Source organism: Musca domestica, unplaced genomic scaffold (genome assembly GCF_030504385.1).
Source record: "Musca domestica strain aabys unplaced genomic scaffold, Musca_domestica.polishedcontigs.V.1.1 30, whole genome shotgun sequence".
Taxonomy (NCBI): domain Eukaryota; kingdom Metazoa; phylum Arthropoda; class Insecta; order Diptera; family Muscidae; genus Musca; species Musca domestica.
In genome coordinates, this window is record NW_026712300.1 from 83,336 (window position 1) to 107,360 (window position 24,025).

The following is a 24,025-nucleotide window of genomic DNA, read 5'->3' on the forward strand; positions in this document are numbered from 1 at the left end:
AGTTTGATTGAAACCAGGGTTTCAATGGGGCCCGGGATGTTAAATCACTCAAATGATTTTTTAATATTATTTAAATTTGATTTGTTGCTCAAAGAGCATTTTTGAAAACATAACATTATTTAAATTAATTATTTTCAGTACTTAATATTTTAACGCTACAAGAGCCACCTTAATGTCATTTTTTCTGTTTTCCCTTTTCTATTATTTACTTTGAATTCGCCCTAAAGAGAATCCATCATAACTAGCAATGTTATTGTAAATATGGATGAGCAGTCAGACGATCAAGTGATAGGCAGAGAACGCACATACGTACAAACATACATACATACGTTGAGTGCATCATCTATGTTTATGTTATTGCTCTGCCTCTGCTGATCGCTCTGCTGCTATTCAATGCAAAAAATATTGTCCCGCTATTCCTTTGGTTGTTAAACCAGAATAGAAAAGAAATAAAACATTCTTATTTGAAACAACTAAAGAGTGAATAAGTGTTTTAATTTGGTGACGGGCTAGAGGCAAACAAAAAAGTAGATATTACCCAACACAGTGGTTGAGTAAAAACTGAAAATTAATTTTGGAGAAAATTGCATAAAAATTAAGCTAAAAGTGGAACTAAACGAAGGCGAGAATTTTGGCGTGTCTCAACAGAGGAAGAAAATATTTGGACAAATTGCTCTTCCAGGAGAAAGAACTTGCTCAGGGAATTCTACTTGCTGTTGGATAACCGTGGTCAGATTAAAGGCGGAGAGGTGTATTAAAACACCTTTGTCGTAAGTGGCCCTATAGACAACACAATTGCCCAGAGTAAGTCAATTTACATACTCAAGTCGAACCCTTGAGTTAGGAGTGTGTTTAATTACATATGAAACATATTCCGGGGTTGTCAAAATAGGCAATCCTCAAACACCTAGTTTAGAATGTAAGAAAATCGCTATTTTCCCTGTTCTACACAATGGAACAACACTACACCTCGTTGACCACAATGTTGCAAATTGGCAATTGGAAATTGTAGCGCTACTCTAACATCATCACTTTGTCAAAATCTATCGGAAACAACATGCGCTCGACAGCTTTAGGCGTCCAAGCCCATTGCAGCACACGACCCAGTCACCTTGAACCTTTGGAAATTATTGATGACTGTGTCATTATTCTTAACGAGAGCACAGCGGTAATCTACAACCACAGTTTGCGGTACATTTCTAATTACCTTTGAGGACAAAGTCATAAGCATAGAAAATCTACAAATTACAATGATACTATCTATCCGTCCCACGACAGCAACACTAGTGGACTATTCCAACAGTAAATACATCCCGATTACAGACGGCAACGTGATAATTTGGAGAGATTATGACTACTTGAGACATACAACAAGCTTTACATTGTTTTCTGAAATCGCAGATGAAACTGAAAGCTTCACCAAACATTTTTCTTTATCACACAAGGTTAAATTACTAAATTCCGATACAATGCGGATACGAGACCTTTTAACAACTTTAGAAGTTCACCACAGACATGCAAGGAGCATCAATGTGATAGGAACAACTCTAAAAATAATTGCTGGATCGCCTGACTTTGATGTCTTCGAGGGACTTAAATTTAAACAAAAATAAATCAAGAGTGAAGTGAAGTGAATCAATGAAGAGTTGCAAAATTTAATGGAAATAGATAATATAGATGTAACTATAACAGATTTGTTGGAAGTATCTATTGTTAAAGTCCTTTTAGATAGTAAGCTATTACATTTTATTATAAAGTACCCCAAACCTAGTTTAGAATGTAAGAAAATCGTTATTTTCCCTATTCAACACAATGGAACACACTACACCTCGCTGACAACAATGTTGCAGATTGCGGAGCACAAACGTTGGCAATAGGAAATTGTAGCGCTACTCTAACATCATCATTTTGTCAAAAACTATCGGAAACAACATGCGCTCGACAGCTTTATTCAGGCGTCCAAGCCCATTGCAGCACACGACCCAATCACCTTGAACCTTTGGAAATTATTGATGACGGTGTCATTATTCTTAACGAAAGCACAGCGGTAATCTACAACCACAGTTTGCGGTAGATTTCTAATTACCTTTGAGGACAAAGTCATAAGCATAGAAAATCTATTGCACATCAACGACGTAAAGGCAAAGGCACTGATAGGTCGGGTCTAGCAACTTCAATCTAAATTTTTGGTCTTTTCATTGTTTTAAAATTGAGCCAGAATCGACTGGTGCAGAACATGGATATTGAAGCTGTCATCGAGAGCTACAAGAGGTCCGAGGACGTCCCTCATTTAAGTGTGGGAGTAGTTCACAAAGTCTCCGTCGTCTCACCCTAATATCCCAGACGGAATGGTTGTTTATGAATATCCAACAGATATGAATATCCAAGAGATATGCTCGTTTGATTGATTCCACTTTATTTATAAAATTAAATAACTTAATCTAAGAGGACTTTTACTAAACTCTCAATTTATTATAGTAACCGCTGACACTGCGTCTCGTGTGTGGTGTTGAGTTTCATTAAGTTGAAAGTCAGATTGCTGATGTTACTATTCATAAACAACCATTCCGTCTGGGATATTAGGGTGAGACGACGGAGACTGTGTTAACTTCCCTACACTTAAGTGAGGGCCGTCCTCGGACCTCAGACTGACGATATTTCTGCTGATTTAGCAAACCGTTTTGATACGGTAGTTCATAAGCTATTGCTCCATGAACTAGATTTAATGGGGTTCCCCACATTCCTTTTAAACTGGATATCCTCCTACTTACAAAATCGTACTAAAATAGTTATTTTATATCATTTCATATTTTCAAAGAATATTATATAAATAATTTTTTTAAGTACGCTTCTGATTTGAAGCTTTCTTTCTTTACTTTGGATCCAACCTTTATTGTCTAACTACTCCTTGGACTCCTACAAATTGGATAATGTTGAATCTTTCGTTGAATTTTGGCGTAATATTAGGTCCTAAGCTTTGGTTTAATTTGCATATGGAGTCTTGCGTTATTAAAGCAAAATCGTTACTAGGTTTTATCAAGCGCTGGTCTAAAGAGCTTGATGATCCTTATGTAACTAAAAAATTGTTAGTTTGCTTGGTGTGTGCAGTATAAGTATATGGCTGTATATAGAATCATATAAACTCAGTTTTTAATTTTCGCTTTATGCGGCTAAAACTGGGACGCTTCCGAACCTCTTCCACCTCATGAGAGTAGGTTATTGTTAATTGACCTTCCATCACTTGAAAGAAGGCGGTTTATGTTAAGAGCACTATTTATCATTAAGGTGAAATAAACCATAATGTTCCTTCTCGTAGAACTCGTAATTTCGAACCTATAAAATTATCGTTTGCAAGAGCTAACCATGAGCTTAACAACCATATGAGGTCTCTTTGTGTTATTTATAACAGTTTAATAACTTTTTTTTAGTAATCCGTTGAATACAATTAAGAACTCAATGAGTATTCTTTAAATGTGTTATGTTTTTGTTCTTAGTTCTACAAACACATTTTGCGGCATCTTATCTAAATCTCCCCAAGCGGAACTAGTAGAACTCGCCTTTGAGTAGTAGTTGTAAATATCAGAATGTAAGTCTGTAATACTGGGCCGCTTGATCATCTGGCATTTGATCTACATTTCTCTTTGCGTGTAGTAGACGCAGACAATGAGCAGCGGTTGTAGAAATCTGTACCTTGTTAAATCATGTTCATTAATTTGTGTTTGTGTTCTGGTTTGTTTGCAAATGTGTCTTCCTTTACTAAACTAAGTGTGTATATCGGGCTTTCTCCCGGCACTACCAGTAGGTAAATAATAATAAACCAAGTGTTTTAAACTAAAGTAAAATGCTTGATTCAATTCTTAACACTCTATCTGAATTAAATATTAACAATTCTAATAATCTAATTGCAAAAGCCAAAAAAAAAATTGATCAATTTCAAAAGTCTCTTAAAATATTCCATTCAATTACTGGCTTGGTGAAAACGTCAGCAACCATTCCTATTGTTGATATATGTTGAAACATATTTCATTGTTGTCAATTTTCTGTTAAATAAATTTGGCTTTAATGGCCACATGCTTTGCTCTTGACGAGTATTTGTTAGTTTTAGCCACTTGTATAGCTCCTTTATTATCACAGTAAAAAAGTGTGTTGGTATTTCTGTTTGGATTGAGTTCCTTCTCTAGTCGTTTCAACCAAACAGCATTGCTGCTGCTTTTGCAATTAACTCAGGTTCCATTGATGATAGTGCCACAGTTTTTGCTTTTTTGTAGACCAGGATATTGATGCTGATTGAACAATGCAGACATACCTATTAGTGGAATGACGGTCATTGAAATTTCCACCCTAATCTGCATCGCAATAACCAGTAATTTTTTCCTCAACATTTTTCTATAGATGAGCCCTTGTTCAATAGTTCCTTTCAAGTAACGCATTATTCGTTTTACAGCTTCCCAATGTGCTCTACAAGGATTCATACCAAATCGGCTCAGGATGCGTATGCGTATGCGGCGTACAACAAGCACCCAAAAGCTTCGATATACCATATTTTCTACATTTTTTCCTTTTCAGTCTCGGTTTTTCGGATAACTTTTTATTATAGTCCATCGGTGTTAAGGAAGGGTTACAATCACTCATTTCAAAACATATCAGAACATAGGATATGTATTTAGACTGACCAATTTTGATTCGTTCTTCAGCTCAGGATATTGTCATACCAAGCACAGTAGACACTTCACCCATGTCTTTCATTTTAAATTTACTTAAAAGTGTCTTCTTTAGAGACTTTGCATCCTTGAGGAAGCTCAACTAAAGTCCTAGTATTGTTGTCTTTCAAGAAGACATTTCTTCTTGCAAAGCTATTTCCCAATTTCCAGAATCTTCAGATGTAATTACCTGCTTTTCATTTTGAGGATCTGAAGAAGCATATTCTATTGCAGAAAATGCCGTTGATGGTTGATTTCGGTTTGCAATCCTTTCTGATCTCCGAATATCTTCTGATGTTGGTATTTGTTGATTTTGTTCCCATTCTTCATGATTTGTGTCCACATAACCGTTGCGTTTAGATATTCTGAGTCCAAGAACTCAGTATCAGTGTCAAAATCACTACGAAGTTTATTTTGAGTGCCATTATTTTCGTTCAATTCACGTGAGTCCATATTCACCGTTTGGTCGACAGCTTTACGACTTTCTTCATACGGAGATTGAATTAGTATTGGATTGAACAAATTTGAAGATTACATTCCAATATCTGATTGACTGTTCAAGAAATACCACGACACGGGTTTTTAGTCAATCGATAAGCTTTACTATTCGTCATGTATCCAACCATGACATTGATTCAATTTTTCCGTTTTTTTTTTTTTTGTACATGCACCAAAGCTCCATTGTTTTTGTACATGCACCAATGTTGGCCATTCTAAAACTCTGAGATGCTTAAAATTTGGTAATTCTTCCGGATATCTTTCATTTCCCCGGCATAGCACTCTATTTATAAAATACGATGCAGTTGAAGCAGCTCCTGCCCAAAAATTTTGATCTAATTCACTGTCAATAAGTATAAATCGTACCCTTTCTATGATCGTCCTATTTATTCGCTTGGCTACACCATTTTGATCGGCGTGTATGGACATGATTTTTAATGTGTTATTCCACTTTTTTGCAAGAATTCTGAGAAATGTTTGCCGGTGTACTCACCCCCATTATTCGATCGTAGAACTTCGATTTTTTTAGACCAGGCCAGCATTTTGGTTTTTTTTTTTAACGAACAATTGTTTATAATAATCATCCACAAAAGTCAACAAAAAACGAGCTCCCGAGAACGAATATTCATTTAATGGACCAACCACATCCGAATGAACAATCTCCAATACATGTTTAGCTCGTATACCGATTTTTCTGTTTATTTTTCGGGTTTGCTTTCCCTTCAGGCAGACAACACATCGTTTTTTCCACCGGCAATTTACCTTGGAGTTTTCTATCACAAGCGGTTTAAAGCCATCATTTAATCCTGCTAACATTAGCGATGTGGTCAATTCATCGTCAATACTCCGGCCAGCATTTTTTACCTTCAGAGCCACTTTTTCGATATCATGGACATATTCTTGAATTGATCCATAGTTCTGTAATTTGATGTTTACGAATTCAACTTTTCTGGTGAGGTCCGTATCTTCATATGCATTCAACAACGCACTCCAAACATCTTTTGCGGTAGTTTCAGCTGCATTGTAGTCATAGTTGTCTGGTTCAATCATCAATGTACTTTCGGCTAAATCTCTCTAAATCTCCTTGCCTCTTCCAAACGTCGTCGTTGTCGCTATGTTATTGCCAGCCAGTTTGCTTTTATTCGAAAATTCACAAATTTTCAATATGATCTATATTTCACAATATTTTTTCCAACCGTGGCTAAGGCCCATAACCTGTTGTAATTGAGTTCGTTTATGAACTGATTTAAAAATGAGAAAACATAATTGACAAACACATTGTAATACCAACGCATACTGAGATTAGGTACATAATTATAAACCAAGTGTTTTAAGCAAAAGTACAATATATATAAACAATTATATGCGTAAATGTGCCTAGGATTATCAAAATACAGAACAGCGGGGGGTATCGTTATATGTGCATTATAGAGAATCGTGGAACTAAGTATTCAATGTTCTGCCATCGGGATAGAACCTATTATGGACTAAAAAAACAAATTTTAGGCAAATCCGTGGAAAAATGTGGCAAAAATCATCAAAATATCGAATATCGGCAGGTCCCGTTGTATGGGGGCTATACTAAAACGTGGACCTATACATACAATGTTTCGCCACACGAGTTAGAACCCATATCAGGGGGTACCGTTATATGAGGGCTGTACCAAAACTTGGATCTATGCAAAAAATGTTTCGCCATACGAGCTAGAACCCATTATGACCCACCAATACCATTTTTTGGACAAATCCACGAAAAATGTGTTAAAGATCGTCAAAATACCGAATTCCGTTATATGGGACCTATACATACAATATTTCGGCACCGGAGCTAAAACTCATTACGACCAAAAATACCAAAATTTTGACAAATCCGTGAAAAAATGTGGCAAAAATCATCAAAATAACGAATATCGAGAGGTACCATTATATGGGGACTATACCAAAACGTGAACCGATATATCTAATTTTCAATACCAAATATCCTAGACAAAATACCTATTGTTCTTCTAAAATTTGACGCTGTACGTCAAAAATTGTGGGCAGTATCATAACTTCAACATACAGACAGACAAGCGGAGAGGCAAACTGGAGGATATCGTTAAATCGACTCGGAATTTTATGCTTATTAGGAATATTTATACTTTATGGGGTCTATGACGAATATTTATGGGTATTACAAACGGAATGATAAAGTTAATGTACCTTTCTTTAGAAATATAGGGGCAAAATAAAACAAAAAAAGGAATAGGGAAAAATAAAACAAAACCAGAAAAATAAGTCCTAAAGTCGGGCGGGGCCGATTTTATGATACCCTACACCACTTTGCTAATTTAGCTGAGCTCCACATAACAATTAAGGGTTTTTATGGGAGAATTCAATCAGATACGCTATGATTATAATTATAATTTAAAGTTCAAAGGCCTAAATATGCCGAAACATTTGTATCTTTTAAATTCGGACTTGTATTGCCCATTTGGGGCACAATTAATTTGAAATCGGATAAATATATATATATGGGAGCTATATCCAAATCTAAACCGATCTCGATAAAATTTGACAAATATATTTCTCAGCAGTATTTGATATATTTCCCTGCATATCGTTGTTACGGAGTGCATATTACGGCTGTGGGTAACAAATACTACAAATCGGATGAACAGTATATATGGGTGCTATAGCTATATCTGAACCGATCTTCACCAAATTTGACACACTAGCTTCTAGACTCAATTCGGTCGTAAGTGCCAAATTCCATCACATGGACAAATATTAGACGTTTGGTGCACCATAAAAAGGTAAATCGGACGAAGTTATAAATGGGAGCTATATCCAAATCTGAACCGATCTCGATAAAGTTTAGCAAATGTATTTCAGAGCTGCATTTGATACATTTCCCCAAATATTGTTGTTACAGAGTGCATATTACGGCTACGGAGGACAAAAATAACAAATCGGATGAACAATATATATGGGAGCTATAGCTATATCTGAACCGATCTTTACAAAATTTGACATACTAGCTTCTAGACTCAATTCGGTCGTAAGTGCCAAATTCCATCACATTTGGACAAATATTAGACGGTTGGTGCACCATAAAAAGGTAAATCGGACGAAGTTATATATGGGGGCTATAGCTATATCTGAACCGATATCGAAGATATATATGGGAGCTATATCCTAATTTTGACCGATTATCTCCAATTTCAATAGGGCCAAACAAATGTTGTTTGCAAAATTTCATGTCAATCGGATAATAAATGCGACCTGCATTTTGTTCACAAGAATACATGGACAGACGGACGGACGTCGGACGGACTGACATGCATAAATCAACTCAGAAAGTGATTCTATGGAGATTCTCAAAAGTAACTATGGGTCTATCTCGTTTCCTTTTGCCTGTTACAAACAAATGCACAAAGACATAATACCCTGACCACCTTGTGGTTTAGGGTATAAAAAGCAATAGGGGTAAAGTAAATAAAAAAGCACTAGGGAAAAAAAAACATTTGGGGCAGAAAGAATAATAATAATTTTGAAAAAAGTCAAAAGGGAATAAGTAATAAATAAGCTAAAACTAGAACTTTTTATTGCTTGGCAAAGAAAATAACAATTTATATCGAAGATTAAAAAAGAAAATGAGGATGAAAAGCAAACCTTAATAGAATCACCACCAATGAGCAGCCAGGCGAATATCAAAGTAAGTGCAATCATCTTCCAAAAAAGTAAACAAACTCGTTGATGCCATTGAAAGCATTTTTGCTGGTATATATACACATGCTATGGAGTACATGTAGTCATCGTGAGAAAACATTTGGATGAGATAAGAAAATTGCATCTCATGCTCTCAACGGTGCATGGAATGGAATAGGTAGATTTCAAATTTGAGGAAATTGAAAAAAAGTTTGAGAGCGAAATGCAGGGGATAATAAGAAAAAGATGGTCTTAAAGAGGATTCACTAGAACTGGATAAGGATGGAATTATTCTTTATGAGCAAAATGTAAAAAATCAAAGGACATCCAAAGACAGGAGACAATTCAGGATGATTTGTCGTGCGTTTACCGTTAATTGTAGAAATGGATTAAGGAGATTCATATGAAAGAGCGATAGCGAGGTTTATAAACTTGGAAAAAAGATTAGAAGGTAACGCGGAATTAAAGGCAGAATACGAGAGAACAATGGACGAGTTCATATCCATGGGTCAAATGGAAAAGGTGGATCCAAGAAAGAAGGCTTTGTATTATATGCCACATCAGGCAGTGGTACTTGAAACAAGTCTAACCACTAAAGTTAGAGAGGTGTTTAATGCTTCATCGAGAACTTCAAACGGAAAGTCGCTGAATGACATACTTCAAGTGGAATCAAGGCTCCAAAAAGATATATATATGACATAGTAAGAAAGTGGAGATCGTGGAACTTTGTCATCTCAGCTGATGTGGAGAAAATGTTTCGTCAGATTAAAGTTGAAAAGTAAGATCAGGAATACCAACCTATGCTGTGGAGGAGTAATTCGTCAGAGACTATCCAATAATAGAAAAATACTACGGTAACATATGGCACCGCTTCAGAACCATTTCCCCTGACATATTATGAGCGATAAACTGAATGAAGAAAACGAAGTGCTGCGAATAGAAGAAGGCGAATGTTTGAAAACAATGTGATTACATTGGAATACACAGATCGACTGCTTTACACTCAATATGCAAAATAAAAAAGAAGACAAGTTGACAAAAGGAATAGCATTGTCAAAACTGTCAAAAATATATTGGCTGACGACAGTCAAAATAACAGAAAAACTATTTATACAGCACTTATGGATACAACCAATAGAATGGGATGTTCCATTGGACGAGATGTTTAATGAAGATTGGAGGCTGTTCACATACAATATGCCTGCACTAGAAAATATAAATATTCCAAGATGGTTTGGAATATTGGAAGACAAAACTGCAAAGTTACATGGGTTTGCAGATGTTTCCGAAAAGGCATATGTAGCAGTGGTATGCCTAAAGGTAAATTCGCAGGGGACTATAGTAGCTGCACAAAGCAAGGTAAACGCGGTACAAAACAGAAAGACACTTCCAAAGCTGGAACTTTGTGCAGCACATCTATTGGCTAAACTATTACAGAAGGTCAAAGGAGTATTGAAGTCAACAAAATCAACTTATGCTTGAAGTGATTCTATGATTTCCTTGGCATGGATTCACAGCTCTAAAAATAATGCTAAGTTTATAAAAACAAGAGTGACCAATATTTTGGAAAGAATGCCCGAAGCGAAATGGGAATGTGTAAAATCCTTTGACTTTAGACTATAATTCAGCAGATATTTGTTCAAGGGGTGTCCCACAGGAGACTTTGACAAGCAACACATTATGGTGGGAACTGCTTGAATGGTTGAAAAAAGATGAGAAATATTAGCCAAAGAGCAACAAAAGACAAGCAGTAGCAGCAACAGCAAGGTTTTCGACAGAAAATCATGTAAACAGAAATATGATGACTAAAAAAGAAGCGAGCAGTAAATGAGCATTTTACTGTAGAAGAGAAAGAGAATGGCCAGCGTAAGTAAGAAAATTGAAGACATTGGGAACTGTGGATCATCGAAGTAACATAGCCTCACTACATCGACAGATTGATCGATATGGCATAACGCGTGTGGGTGGAAGAATTGCTTTATCAGAGCTGACCTATAACGAAAAGCATCCAATCATTATCCAGAAGTCAAGATTAGCTGGAAATATCATTCATAGTAATCATATTATAATGATGCATGGAGGAAATCGACTTATGGAAAATATACTAAGGATTGGATTATTGCAGCTAAAAATAGGATAAAACTTTACATTAGGTGCAGTCCAAGATGTATGCGCTTTAGAGGTTAAGTGCGAGATTACAAAGTTAAATCATTTGGAAGCTGTCAGCGTACTTACAACGGAAGCATTTCTGTCGGCGCTAAGGCGAATTTATGCGAGATGAGGAAAATCAAGTGATTTATATTCCGACAACGGAACGAGCTTCGAAGGAGCAGCTTGAAAGAGACTTTTCGTTGACCTTTAAGAAGAACACGAAGGTTGCGCCTATTTTTGAAAATGAAAAAATTAATTGGCTTTCATCCCGCCGGCAGCTCCTCACTTTGGGGGAGTTTGGAAAACAGCTGTAAAGTCCATAAAATATCACCTAAAAAAAGTAATTGATGACACGAAATTGACTTACGAGCAATTAAGTACGGTGCTATCTCAGATTGAAGCAGTACTGAATTCGCGGCCACTGCATGAACTTGGAAGCACTGCATGACCTTGGAACAGAATATATTGTCACTCTAACACCTGGACACTTCATAATTGGCCGTCCGAGGTTAGAATCACCGGCGACTATCGACGAACGTATATATATATATATATATATATATATATATATATATATATATATATATATATATATATATATATATATATATATATATATATATATATATGTGGGATCGACGTTTTTCCTGCAACCTGGCAACCCACTTATTATTTAAAACTTTGACAACTGTTAAAGTCTCTCTCGCTCAACTTCTTTAGAGTCAATTCCCTACCCAACAATCCAGAAGGATGACAGTTCGATTTAAGACGTAAAGACGTGCAGACGTGCTAAATCAAAGACGGCAAACAAGGCAGACGGCCGAATTTGCAACTCCTGTGTGTTTGTCTAATAATATTTAAATCATTGCTTGTTTGAAAACTTGAAGTAAATCCATTGTATTACATTAACTTTAAATTCTTCTGAAATCATCTTTATTATTATAAATGAATTAAATAAAACGTTTTAAACTAAAATCCACCTTATATTATCATTTGGATATCAACGGGGATACGGGAATTCTGCCTACCGCGACTCAACCGAGAGAACAAATCCTACATTTTGGGGGCTCGTCCGGGAACACAGTCCTACATTTTTCGGAACTCAACGTGAATGAACATAAATTCTAGACATTGACCAAAACTATGTGTCGTGAAATAAAAATAATATAAACAAAAAACTAATCGGATAAGTCGCGTCGTGAAAAAAAAAACGAAAGACGAGAAGTGAAACAACAAACAGTTACATGGACTTTGTCACATTTGTGTCTATCCAACAAAACTACAAACGACGGCTAAATTTGAATTTCTGAAGGAATGTTTGGTAGTGTGCGTGAAAGTCTACGTAGGAGTAGGAAAGAGAGCGTAACTGCCCTACATAAATTTGTGTTTGAGTCAGAAGGAGATAGAACAAATAGACAACGTTTGAGAGAGTTTGAAGGTTTCGACTTCGACGAGAGTTCTGATAAATATCAACAAAAAACGGCGTATGTTGAGGAGCAGTTGACGACGGCAGATTTGATTTCAATTTGCAACGTTTTAGGCATTGACTACAATAACAACGATCTTAAGTTGCACATTTTTAAGAATTTAAAAAAGAACAGTTTACTCACAAGCAGCAGCGACGGTTACGACGTAGACCATGATGAGAACGACGGAGATGATGCTGAGACTCAAAACAACCCCTTAAACAGCATGGCGAGTGCAAGCATAAGAACAAAAATCGAACGGCAGCAGATCGAAAGAGCAACAAACAATAAGGGAATGCCACATAACGACAGTTTTTTCTCAGCAGACGGAGACAGAGAAATAAATGTAACAACAAATATCAACAGAGCAAAAACAATTTGTACAACAGCACCAAGATTTACACTCAACTTTCGTGACATTGAAGATTCTATTCGACAATTTGACGGATCAAATGGAATGGCTGTTGATGTATGGATTTCTGAATTGGAAGAAACAGCGACGGATATGCAGTGGGATGATTTTCAAACTTTTGTTTTTGCAAAAAAGTCATTGACTGGGTTGGCAAAATTATTTGTACAGAGTGAATGAGGTTTAACGAGTTGGGAAAAATTAAAAGCAGCTCTTTGTGAAGAATTTGAAAATAAAACAAATAGTGCTCAAATACACAAAATGCTCTCAGAGAGAAAGATAAAAAAGGATGAAAGCGTTTTCGAGTATTTTTTCAAGGTTAAAGAGATTGCCGAAAGAGGAATAGTAGACGAAATCTCTCTAATACAATATGTAATTGACGGTATAGACGATTTAAATATAAATAAAGCTATTTTATATGGTGCAAGAAACATTCGCGAGTTTAAAGAGAAATTATCGGTATATGAGACATTTCGTAACAAATCAAAACAAGAAGTTAGTTCAAGGAACGTTAACCAGAGGACGAATAAAGTAAGAAAGGACAGCAGTGGTAACACAAAAGAAATAAAATGCTTTAACTGTGGAATAAATGACCATAAATCGGTAGACTGTAAAAACAGAAATAAAGGTTCGAAGTGTTTTAAGTGTGATCAGTTCGGTCATATCGCAAAAGAGTGTTCTGTGTCAGATACATGGAAAAAATCTAATACAAGATTTCTGGAACCTAATGACGAATTAATGAAAAAGACAGTGCAAATAGACAATCGGAACTATACAGCTTTAATTGACACTGGAAGTAAATTCAATATAATGAATGAGAATGTATCTATTGAATTGTGTTCAAAAATAAAAACATGCGAGAAAAACCTCTATTTAATCGGATTCGGAAACACTAGAATAAAACCAATCGGAACATGTGAAAAAAATATAATAATTGATGGTGAAGGCTATAATGTTAATTTTCTTGTCGTTTCGCGACATAACATAAATATTGACCTGATAATCGGTGAAAGTTTTTGTTCGCAGGCTGAAATTTTAATACGTCCGAAAAGCGTTACCATTACAAAAATCAAACCAGAGTGCGACGATTTCCAGTTAATGAGAATCGAGTGTGTGGAAACAGGAACTGAATTGGATATAGGTGAATCCGCAAGTACAGAAGCTAAGGCGGAGGTAATGGAAATGATTAGAAAATATAAGCCGGAGAAATGTAAGTCTGTAAATATTGAAATGAGTATTGTATTGGCTGATGACATTCCAATATCGACGAGACCAAGACGACTTCCGTTGGTAGAAAAAAGTTTGGTGGATGATCAAGTGGACCAATGGCTGAAAGAAGGAATTATTGAGGAATCCGAATCAGAATATAGTAGCGCAGTAGTTCTTGTAAAGAAAAGAGATGGGACTCCAAGACTTTGTGTTGACTTCCGACGTCTAAATAAAGTTATGATTAAATACAGATTTCCACTACCACTAATAGAAGATTTATTAGACCGTCTTCAGAATGCCAGAGTTTTTAGTACGATAGATCTTAAAAATGGATTTTACCACGTGCCGGTAGCTGAGTCGAGCAGAAAATATACATCATTCGTAACCCATAACGGGCAATATCAATTTAGACGAGTACCTTTTGGATTATCAAACTCACCTTCTGTGTTCCAAAGATACATCAATGCAATTTTCAGAGAAGCAACTCGAAAAGGTATAGCCCTGCCATATGTTGACGATATCATTATACCAGGCACTAATGAGAAGGATGCTGTTGCTAATTTGAAAATGGTTATTCAACTTTGTTGCGAATACGGCCTAGAGCTCAATATTAAGAAATGCAAGTTCTTGAAGAGACAAAAAGAATTTCTAGGCTACATAATTGAGGACGGGAAAATATATCCTAAGTGAATGCAGTTATGAAGTTCCCAGTACCGACCAATATAAAACAACTTGAAAGTTTTCTGGGACTGGCCGGTTATTTACGCAAATTTGTACCAGACTTTTCTCGTATCGCTAAACCGTTATCGGATTTAACAAAGGGCAATGTCAAATTTGAGATAGGCGAAACTCAAGTGAATGCTTTCAACAACTTGAAGAAGAAATTATGCGATGCTCCTGTTTTAAGTATTTTTAATCAATCCTATGAAACAGAACTTCATACTGACGCGTCAATTGATGGATACGGGGCAATTTTAATGCAAAAATTACCAGATGATGGTCAACTACATCCAGTTTACTATATGAGCAAAAAGACATCTGATGCTGAAAGGAAGTACAGCAGTTATGAATTAGAGTTTCTTGCCGTGGTAGAAGCACTCAAGAAATTCCGGGTATATCTCTTGGGAATTAATTTTAAAATTGTAACCGACTGCAACGCGTTTACGAAAACTATGGAGAAGAAAGACCTGTGCACCAGAGTTGCAAGATGGATTCTTCTATTACAAGAATTCAACTATAAGGTCGAACATCGTTGTTTATCTCCCTTTCCTTTCCTGAGTTTTTAATTCAGTTTGTAGTCCAATTTTGTTTCAGTTTCAAATTCAAATTTTATTTTTACAAAAGGTAATGTGCGGGCTGAACTTCTCTGTTCGGTGGTTTGTTGGAGATTATAATCTCGGTTATGTGCCGTATGCATACAGGGATTCGACTCTGGCTAGTGGGTGTCTAAGAATCACGTTAAACTAACACAAAACTATTACAAAGTAGGAATCACCCTGTTAACTCCGAGACTACATCTTCCACATCGACGGAGAGTAACAATGGGTTTACATCATATTGGAATAAAGCATGATTTAACAATATCATTAGAAATTATATTTTTAAATAAAAGTAATAGAAAATCAAAATAAACTATTTCAACGCAACCAATCGTTCTGGCTCTCGAATGCGGCATGTCGATTTTCTCAGCAGACATCCAGTCATGACTATAACGGAGGATGGTGTCATAGTTCGATTAAGAAGATCCCAATTGAATGACGAAGAATTGAAACGCATCATCGAAAAGCTCAAAGAAACCCACACTTACGAGGGGTACATAATGAAAAACGGTATTTTGCACAAGCTTATCGACGACAACGAATTGATGGTACTACCTAAACTTATGCAACGAGAGATGATTCGAAAGGCGCACGCAAAGGGACATTTTGCTGTAAAGAAAGTTAAAGAAATTTTACGCAGAGAATACTACATGTCAGATATGGACAGCAAGATCCAGAATCACATAGACAATTGTGTCCAATGTATTGTTGTGAATAGGAAAAGAGGAAAGCAAGAAGGAGAACTTTATCCTTTGCAGAAAAATGCGGAACCGTTACATACGTATCGCGTAGATCATCTAGGTCCATTGGAGTCGACAAATAAAAATTATAAACATATCTTTGTTGTGGTTGACTCATTTACCAAATTTTGCTGGTTATATACCACGAGAAGTACGACGGCAACCGAGGTTATTTCCAAATTGCAAGATCAAAGTTCCGTGTTTGGAAATCCTGTAAGAATAATCTCCGATCGAGGAAGCGCATTTACATCGGAAGAATTCAGGCAGTACTGTGAATCCGAAAATATTAATCATATTTTAATAACTACGGGATTGTCGAGAGCAAATGGTCAAGTAGAAAGAATGAATTCCGTTATAACATCTGTTGTAGCGAAATTAAGTGCTGACGATCCGAGCAAGTGGTACAGGTATCTAGATAAAGTGCAGCAAGTTATGAACTCGACGTATTCCAGAAGCATCAAAACAACACCATTCGAGCTTCTTGTAGGTGTGAAGATGCGCACACCTGAACATCTTTACATAAGAGAACTCATAGATGAAGAGGTGATACAGCAATTCGACGAGCAGCGAGATGAATTGAGAAAAAATGCGAAGGAGGATATACTGAAAATCCAAAATGAGAATCGGAATAGATATAATTTAAGAAGCAAGAGAGTGAAACAGTTTCAAATTGGTGACCTTGTTGCTATTAAATATATATATATATATATATATATATATATATATATATATATATATATATATATATATATATATATATATATATATATATATATATATATATGTAGGATTTGTTCTCTCGGTTGAGTCGCGGTAGGCAGAATTCCCGTATCCCCGTTGATATCCAAATGATAACATAAGGTGGATTTTAGTTTAAAACGTTTTATTTAATTCATTTATAATAATAAAGATGATTTCAGAAGAATTTAAAGTTAATGTAATATAATGGATTTACTTCAAGTTTTCAAACAAGCAATGATTTAAATATTATTAGACAAAACACACAGGAGTTGCAAATTCGGCGGTTTGCCTTGTTTGCCGTCTTTGATTTAGCACGTCTGCACGTCTTTACGTCTTAAATCGAACTGTCATCCTTCTGGATTGTTGGGTAGGGAATTGACTCTAAAGAAGTTGAGCGAGAGAGTCTTTGACAGTTGTCAAAGTTTTAAGGAATAAGTGGGTTGCCAGGTTGCAGGAAAAACGTCGATCCCACATTTCGGCCATCCTGCGTTGAATTCGTCTCGAATTCCGCGTCATCCTCCCTCATACTCCAAGGCTTCATAAATTCGGCACATTTTGTTGTTGTTCTAGGGCCTTCGTTGTTACTCGCCTTCGTTACATCGTAGGTGTTATTCGATTTAACTTTCGATATCTCATACGGTCCCAAAAACTTCTGCTTTAATTTCAAGTTTGGTCTAAATTGGGTTCTTTTAATAGCAACAAGGTCACCAATTTGATACTGATTCGCTCTCTTGCGTCTTAAATTATATCTATTCCGATTCTCATTTTGGATTTTCAGTATATCCGTCAGTATTGCCGTCGTACTTCTCGTGGTATATAACCAGCAAAATTTGGTAAATGAGTCAACCACAACAAAGATATGTTTATAATTTTTATTTGTCGACTCCAATGGACCTAGATGATCTACGCGATACGTATGTAACGGTTCCGCATTTTTCTGCAAAGGATAAAGTTCTCCTTCTTGCTTTCCTCTTTTCCTATTCACAACAATACATTGGACACAATTGTCTATGTGATTCTGGATCTTGCTGTCCATATCTGACATGTAGTATTCTCTGCGTAAAATTTCTTTAACTTTCTTTACAGCAAAATGTCCCTTTGCGTGCGCCTTTCGAATCATCTCTCGTTGCATAAGTTTAGGTAGTACCATCAATTCGTTGTCGTCGATAAGCTTGTGCAAAATACCGTTTTTCATTATGTACCCCTCGTAAGTGTGGGTTTCTTTGAGCTTTTCGATGATGCGTTTCAATTCTTCGTCATTCAATTGGGATCTTCTTAATCGAACTATGACACCATCCTCCGTTATAGTCATGACTGGATGTCTGCTGAGAAAATCGACATGCCGCATTCGAGAGCCAGAACGATTGGTTGCGTTGAAATAGTTTATTTTGATTTTCTATTACTTTTATTTAAAAATATAATTTCTAATGATATTGTTAAATCATGCTTTATTCCAATATGATGTAAACCCATTGTTACTCTCCGTCGATGTGGAAGATGTAGTCTCGGAGTTAACAGGGTGATTCCTACTTTGTAATAGTTTTGTGTTAGTTTAACGTGATTCTTAGACACCCACTAGCCAGAGTCGAATCCCTGTATGCATACGGCACATAACCGAGATTATAATCTCCAACAAACCACCGAACAGAGAAGTTCAGCCCGCACATTACCTTTTGTACAAATAAAATTTGAATTTGAAACTGAAACAAAATTGGACTACAAACTGAATTAAAAACTCAGGAAAGGAAAGGGAGATAAACATTGGTCCTTCGAGCCGGATTTGAACCAGCGACCTATGGATTTGTTTGATAATTTTAATCTGCCTGAAATAAATCTTGCTGACCCTTGTTTCTACAAAAGTGGCCCGATTGATGTTTTGATAGGAGGGAATTTATATCCAGTTATACTGCGAGGTGGAGTTCAACATGGGATTTTAGAATCATTAGTTGCTCAAGAAACCATATTTGGCTGGAAAGTAACAGGCCCGACAGTATCAAGAGTGCAAACGTGCCACACTAGAGTATGTCATGCAACAAAAGTGACCCTGGATGAACAATTAGCGAAATTCTGGGAGTTAGAGGAAATTTATCAAAGTCCTATAAGTTCTGAAGATGATAGGAGGTGTGAACAAATTTTTCGCTCTACTACTACAAGGAATTCTGATGGGAGATATGTTGTTGATCTGCCCTTCAGGGAAGGTTGTCCATCGCTTGGTCCAAATAGATTTGTTGCTCTGAGACAATTTGAAAGAAATGAGAAGTCGTTGTTGCGTAAACCAGAATTGAAATCCCAATATGATGAGGTCATGAAATAATATATAACGTTAGGACATATGGAGAAGGTTGATGATTCGGATTGTGTTCCTAGTTATTATTTGCCCCATCATGGTGTGTTCAAATAAGATAGTACTACAACGCAATTAAGAGTGGTATTTAATGGCTCAAGTATTTCATCAAATGCTCGAAGTTTAAACGATAACTTGTATATTGGTCCGACGTTGCAGCAAGATTTAGTGGCTCTGATAACAAAATGGAGATTTTATAAATATGTATTCAGTGCGGATATAACAAAAATGTACAGACAGATATTAGTTCACCAAAGACACACTAATTTTCAAAGAATAATATTGCGAGACTCTGAGAATGGAGAGATTCAGGATTATAGATTGAAAACGGTGACTTTTGGAGTAAATTGTGCTCCGCACCTGGCGTTGAGAACGCTTCTGCAGTTAGCTGATGATGAAGAGAAAAGTTTCCCAATAGGTGCAAAAAAATTGCGAGAGGCAATGTATGTGGATGATGCCCTGGTTGGTGCACATTCTGTAGAAGATGCATTGGAAGCTCGAGATCAGCTGATTGGAATTTTGAAAACGGCTATGTTTGATTTGAGGAAATGGACTTCAAATACAAAGGAAATTTTGGAAGATTTGCCATTGGAGGACTTGTTATCTAGTTCGTTTGTGTGTCTCGAAGAGGATAGCAGGGCGAAAATGTTAGGCGTTCGGTGGAATGCGGCATCTGATTGTTTCTATTTTGTAACGGAAGTCGTTCAAGTCAAGTCATCATATACGAAGAGACAAGTGTTGTCTATGATAGCTAGGATATTTGATCCTGCAGGATGGTTAGCGCCAATAATAATTACAGCTAAAATATTAATGCAGCAAATGTGGCTCGATCGAATACAATGGGATGAACCGATAAAACCATTAGCACTTCAGAAATGGTTAAAGTTCATTACCAACTTTGATAAAATTAACATTATTTCTATTCCGAGATGGATTAAGTTTTCACCGAGTAATGTGGTTCAAATTCACGGGTTTTGTGACTCATCGGAATTAGCATACGCTGCTACCGTTTATGTAAGGATAAAAAATGAAGACGGAGTTTTTTCGAATTTATTAATATCGAAGACAAAAGTTGCTTCAATAAAGAAGGTGTCCTTACCAAGACTAGAGTTGTGCGGTGCCACTTTGCTAGCGAATTTAATAGAAAATGTCAGAATGAAATTGAAACAGAGTCAATTTGAGTTATTTTTGTGGTCCGATTCGACTATCGTCCTTGCGTGGCTCAGAAAATCCCCAAATTGCTGGAAAACGTTTGTAGCCAATAGGGTATCTAGTATTCTAGGCAAAGTTGGGAACATAGAGTGGAGACATGTTGTATCGAATTGTAATCCTGCCGATTTAGCAACCCGGGGGCTGACTCCTTCGGAGCTTAAGGATAATAAGTTATGGTGGCATGGACCAGAGTGGCTCATTTTGGATGAGAATAATTGGCCAATCAGTGTAACGGAATTTCAAACATCCTCGGAGGAAAAAAGGTCTCAATCTATGTTTGCTAAATCGTCAGAAATTGCGGATAGCTCGTTGAAAGCAAGTGGTGGCAAGCCGGAAGAAACGGAGAAAGTGACAGGAGACTCAGGTAAACCTCTAAAGGCAAAGGAGAAGCCAAAAGTGCAGGATTTTTTGTCGAATATATCTACTTTTCAAAAGGCGATTCATGTTGTAGCTAGAATGTATCGTTTTGTATCTCTTGCTCGGAAGTCGGATTCAAATCCTGAGATGTTGTCTTCAGAAGAGTTGTCAATGGCTAGAAAAGGTATATTTATATGGTCGCAGAAACAATATTTTTCAAAGGACTACGCTTGCCTAACAGCCAAGACCAGACTGAGTCCCAAAAGTCAATTGATCTGTTTAAACCCATTTCTAGATCAAGCTGGCATCATCCGGGCAAATGGCCGCCTAGGTTCCACGACGTGTTTGACATACAACGAACGGCATCCGGTGATTCTGGCATATGAAAGCAGGATAGCAAGACTTTATGTGGAGTTCGTTCATAAAATCACTTGCCACGGTGGTATCAGATTGGTAATGACGACCGTCCGCTTAGAATGTTGGGTCATCAGACTTAAAAGCTTGGTGAAGAGTGTTATACACAATTGCAAGGTCTGTGTTTTACACCGTCAGAAGCTGATGCAACAAATTATGAGCGTGTTTCCCCCCGAAAGAACGACTCTGAGTCGAGCATTTACTAATACGGGAGTAGACTTTGCCGGACCGTTTGAGATAAAAAGTTTTACCGGTCGTTATAGCAGAATTACCAAAGGATATGTGTGTCTCTTTGTATGTTTCGCAACTAAGGCAATCCATTTAGAGGCAGTCAGTGACTTGTCTACCCCAGCCTTTCTGGCAGCACTAGATAGATTTGTGGCTCGAAGAGGTTGTCCAAATTCCATGTACTCGGATAATGGCAGGAACTTTGTGGGAGCTGCGCGGCAAATCGACTCAAACTTTGCCCAACAAGTTAAATCGTTTAAGGACGAGGCTGTCAATAAATTTGGCCATCAAAGACTTTCTTGGCATTTCATCCCTGCAGCAGCTCCTCATATGGGCGAACTCTGGGAGTCGGGAGTGAAAAGTTTTAAGACCCACTTCAAAAAGCTTTCTGGTCAACTTAAATACACCTTCGAGGAGTTCTCCACATTATTAGCGACGATTGAGGCATGTCTCAATTCTCGCCCTCTCGGATCTATGTCTGAAGACGTCGAGGACTTACAAGCACTCACGCCAGCTCACTTTTTAATTGGTTCCTCTATGTTGACCCCAGCGGAACCAGAAGAAATTAAACCGGTAAGCAGTATCTTCAACCGTTGGCGGAAACTGAAAGCAATGCATCACGATATATGTCGCAGATGGAAAGAAGAATATTTGGTGGAACTACATAAGAGATATAAGTGGAAAAATCCTCGAAATGACTTAATTGTCGGTGACTTAGTGGCTCTCAAAGGAGAATCTCTTTGCTCAACTGATTGGCGCCTAGGGCGAATAGTCAAGGTCTATCATGGTTCTGATGACAAAGTTCGAGTAGTTGATTTGAAAACCCAGGGTGGCATAATTACTAGACCCATTCACAAATTAGTACTCTTACCCCGTAGCTCACAAATCTAATCCATTACTTTATATTTTACCATAATTTAATTCAGTTGCTATTTCCAGGATGAAAACTATTGGTGGTCTTTTTAACATGAATTTTCCCTGTCCGCTTTGTGGACGTCCTCACGCAATTCGACTTTGTACTACCTTTTTGGCCTTAGACACCAGCAAAAAAAGAGACTTCGTGATGAATAACAGGCTGTGCATAAATTGTTTAGCGTCTTCCCATGAGAGATCGGCATGCCGGAGTCTTGATGTCTGTAAATTGTGTAATGGTTTCCACCACAGCTTTCTGCACCGTATGACGGATGAATATATTTGGTTCCCGATGACAGCAATGGTCAGAATTTATACCTGTTATGGTCGGCGAGATCAAAATACCAGAGTGCTGCTCGATCCCAATTCGAAATATTCTTATATTGCCTTGGAAGAAGCCCTTGATATGTACTGTCTTATGGACAACGAAAGAACTACGGTTGTGTTACAACATCAGAGTGTAGATCGAAAAAAGATCAAGGTTGAATTGGTGGTTCGCGATCGCGTATTTGGGGTTACTCCGACTGCACGGATTGATAAAGAGGCTAACATGTTTGCCAACCCTCCCGGTAATGTGATCGACGCAGACAGATATTGGAACCGGTCGTCGCCGTATTTTGTGATTCTGGGAGCCGAAGCCTGCAGAGCAGTTTTTGTGGGACCACCTATGGTTCAGCCTGGCCGTATTTTTATCCAGGATTCCATATTCGGCCGACTATATTTTGGTGAAGGCAAGAAGGTGCCGATTACGAGCCGATTGAATTGAATTTGATACCTGATTAAACCCAAAAACAAAAAAACCAAGAGAGACTGAATTCTATACTTTTAATTTCATTGTTAAATATCATTTTGTTTTCTAGTTTTCTAAGACATACTGAATTAAATTGTTCACTTTAAGACACTATTGTTAAGATTGTATTTGGGATTCGAAAATGGTTAGTGGTGGCTCTGAGATGTTGTTGCACTTTAGTGCAAGGCGGGCGGTATGGTTGCGTTGAAATAGTTTATTTTGATTTTCTATTACTTTTATTTAAAAATATAATTTCTAATGATATTGTTAAATCATGCTTTATTCCAATATGATGTAAACCCATTGTTACTCTCCGTCGATGTGGAAGATGTAGTCTCGGAGTTAACAGGGTGATTCCTACTTTGTAATAGTTTTGTGTTAGTTTAACGTGATTCTTAGACACCCACTAGCCAGAGTCGAATCCCTGTATGCATACGGCACATAACCGAGATTATAATCTCCAACAAACCACCGAACAGAGAAGTTCAGCCCGCACATTACCTTTTGTAAAAATAAAATTTGAATTTGAAACTGAAACAAAATTGGACTACAAACTGAATTAAAAACTCAGGAAAGGAAAGGGAGATAAACAACGATGTTCGACCTTATAGTTGAATTCTTGTAATAGAAGAATCCATCTTGCAACTCTGGTGCACAGGTCTTTCTTCTCCATAGTTTTCGTAAACGCGTTGCAGTCGGTTACAATTTTAAAATTAATTCCCAAGAGATATACCCGGAATTTCTTGAGTGCTTCTACCACGGCAAGAAACTCTAATTCATAACTGCTGTACTTCCTTTCAGCATCAGATGTCTTTTTGCTCATATAGTAAACTGGATGTAGTTGA

General features: G+C 37.0%; 1 protein-coding gene across 1 annotated transcript; it reads left to right on the forward strand.

Annotated features, from left to right (window-relative positions):
• The first annotated feature begins 9,374 nt into the window (after window positions 1-9,374).
• Window positions 9,375-22,369, forward strand: LOC131803468 (uncharacterized). Its single transcript, XM_059124828.1, has 4 exons — window positions 9,375-9,485; window positions 13,941-14,124; window positions 20,610-20,843; window positions 21,132-22,369. The coding sequence occupies exons 1-4, from the start codon at window positions 9,375-9,377 to the stop codon at window positions 22,367-22,369; spliced, it is 1,767 nt and encodes a 588-aa protein (XP_058980811.1).
• The last annotated feature ends 1,656 nt before the right edge of the window (window positions 22,370-24,025 follow it).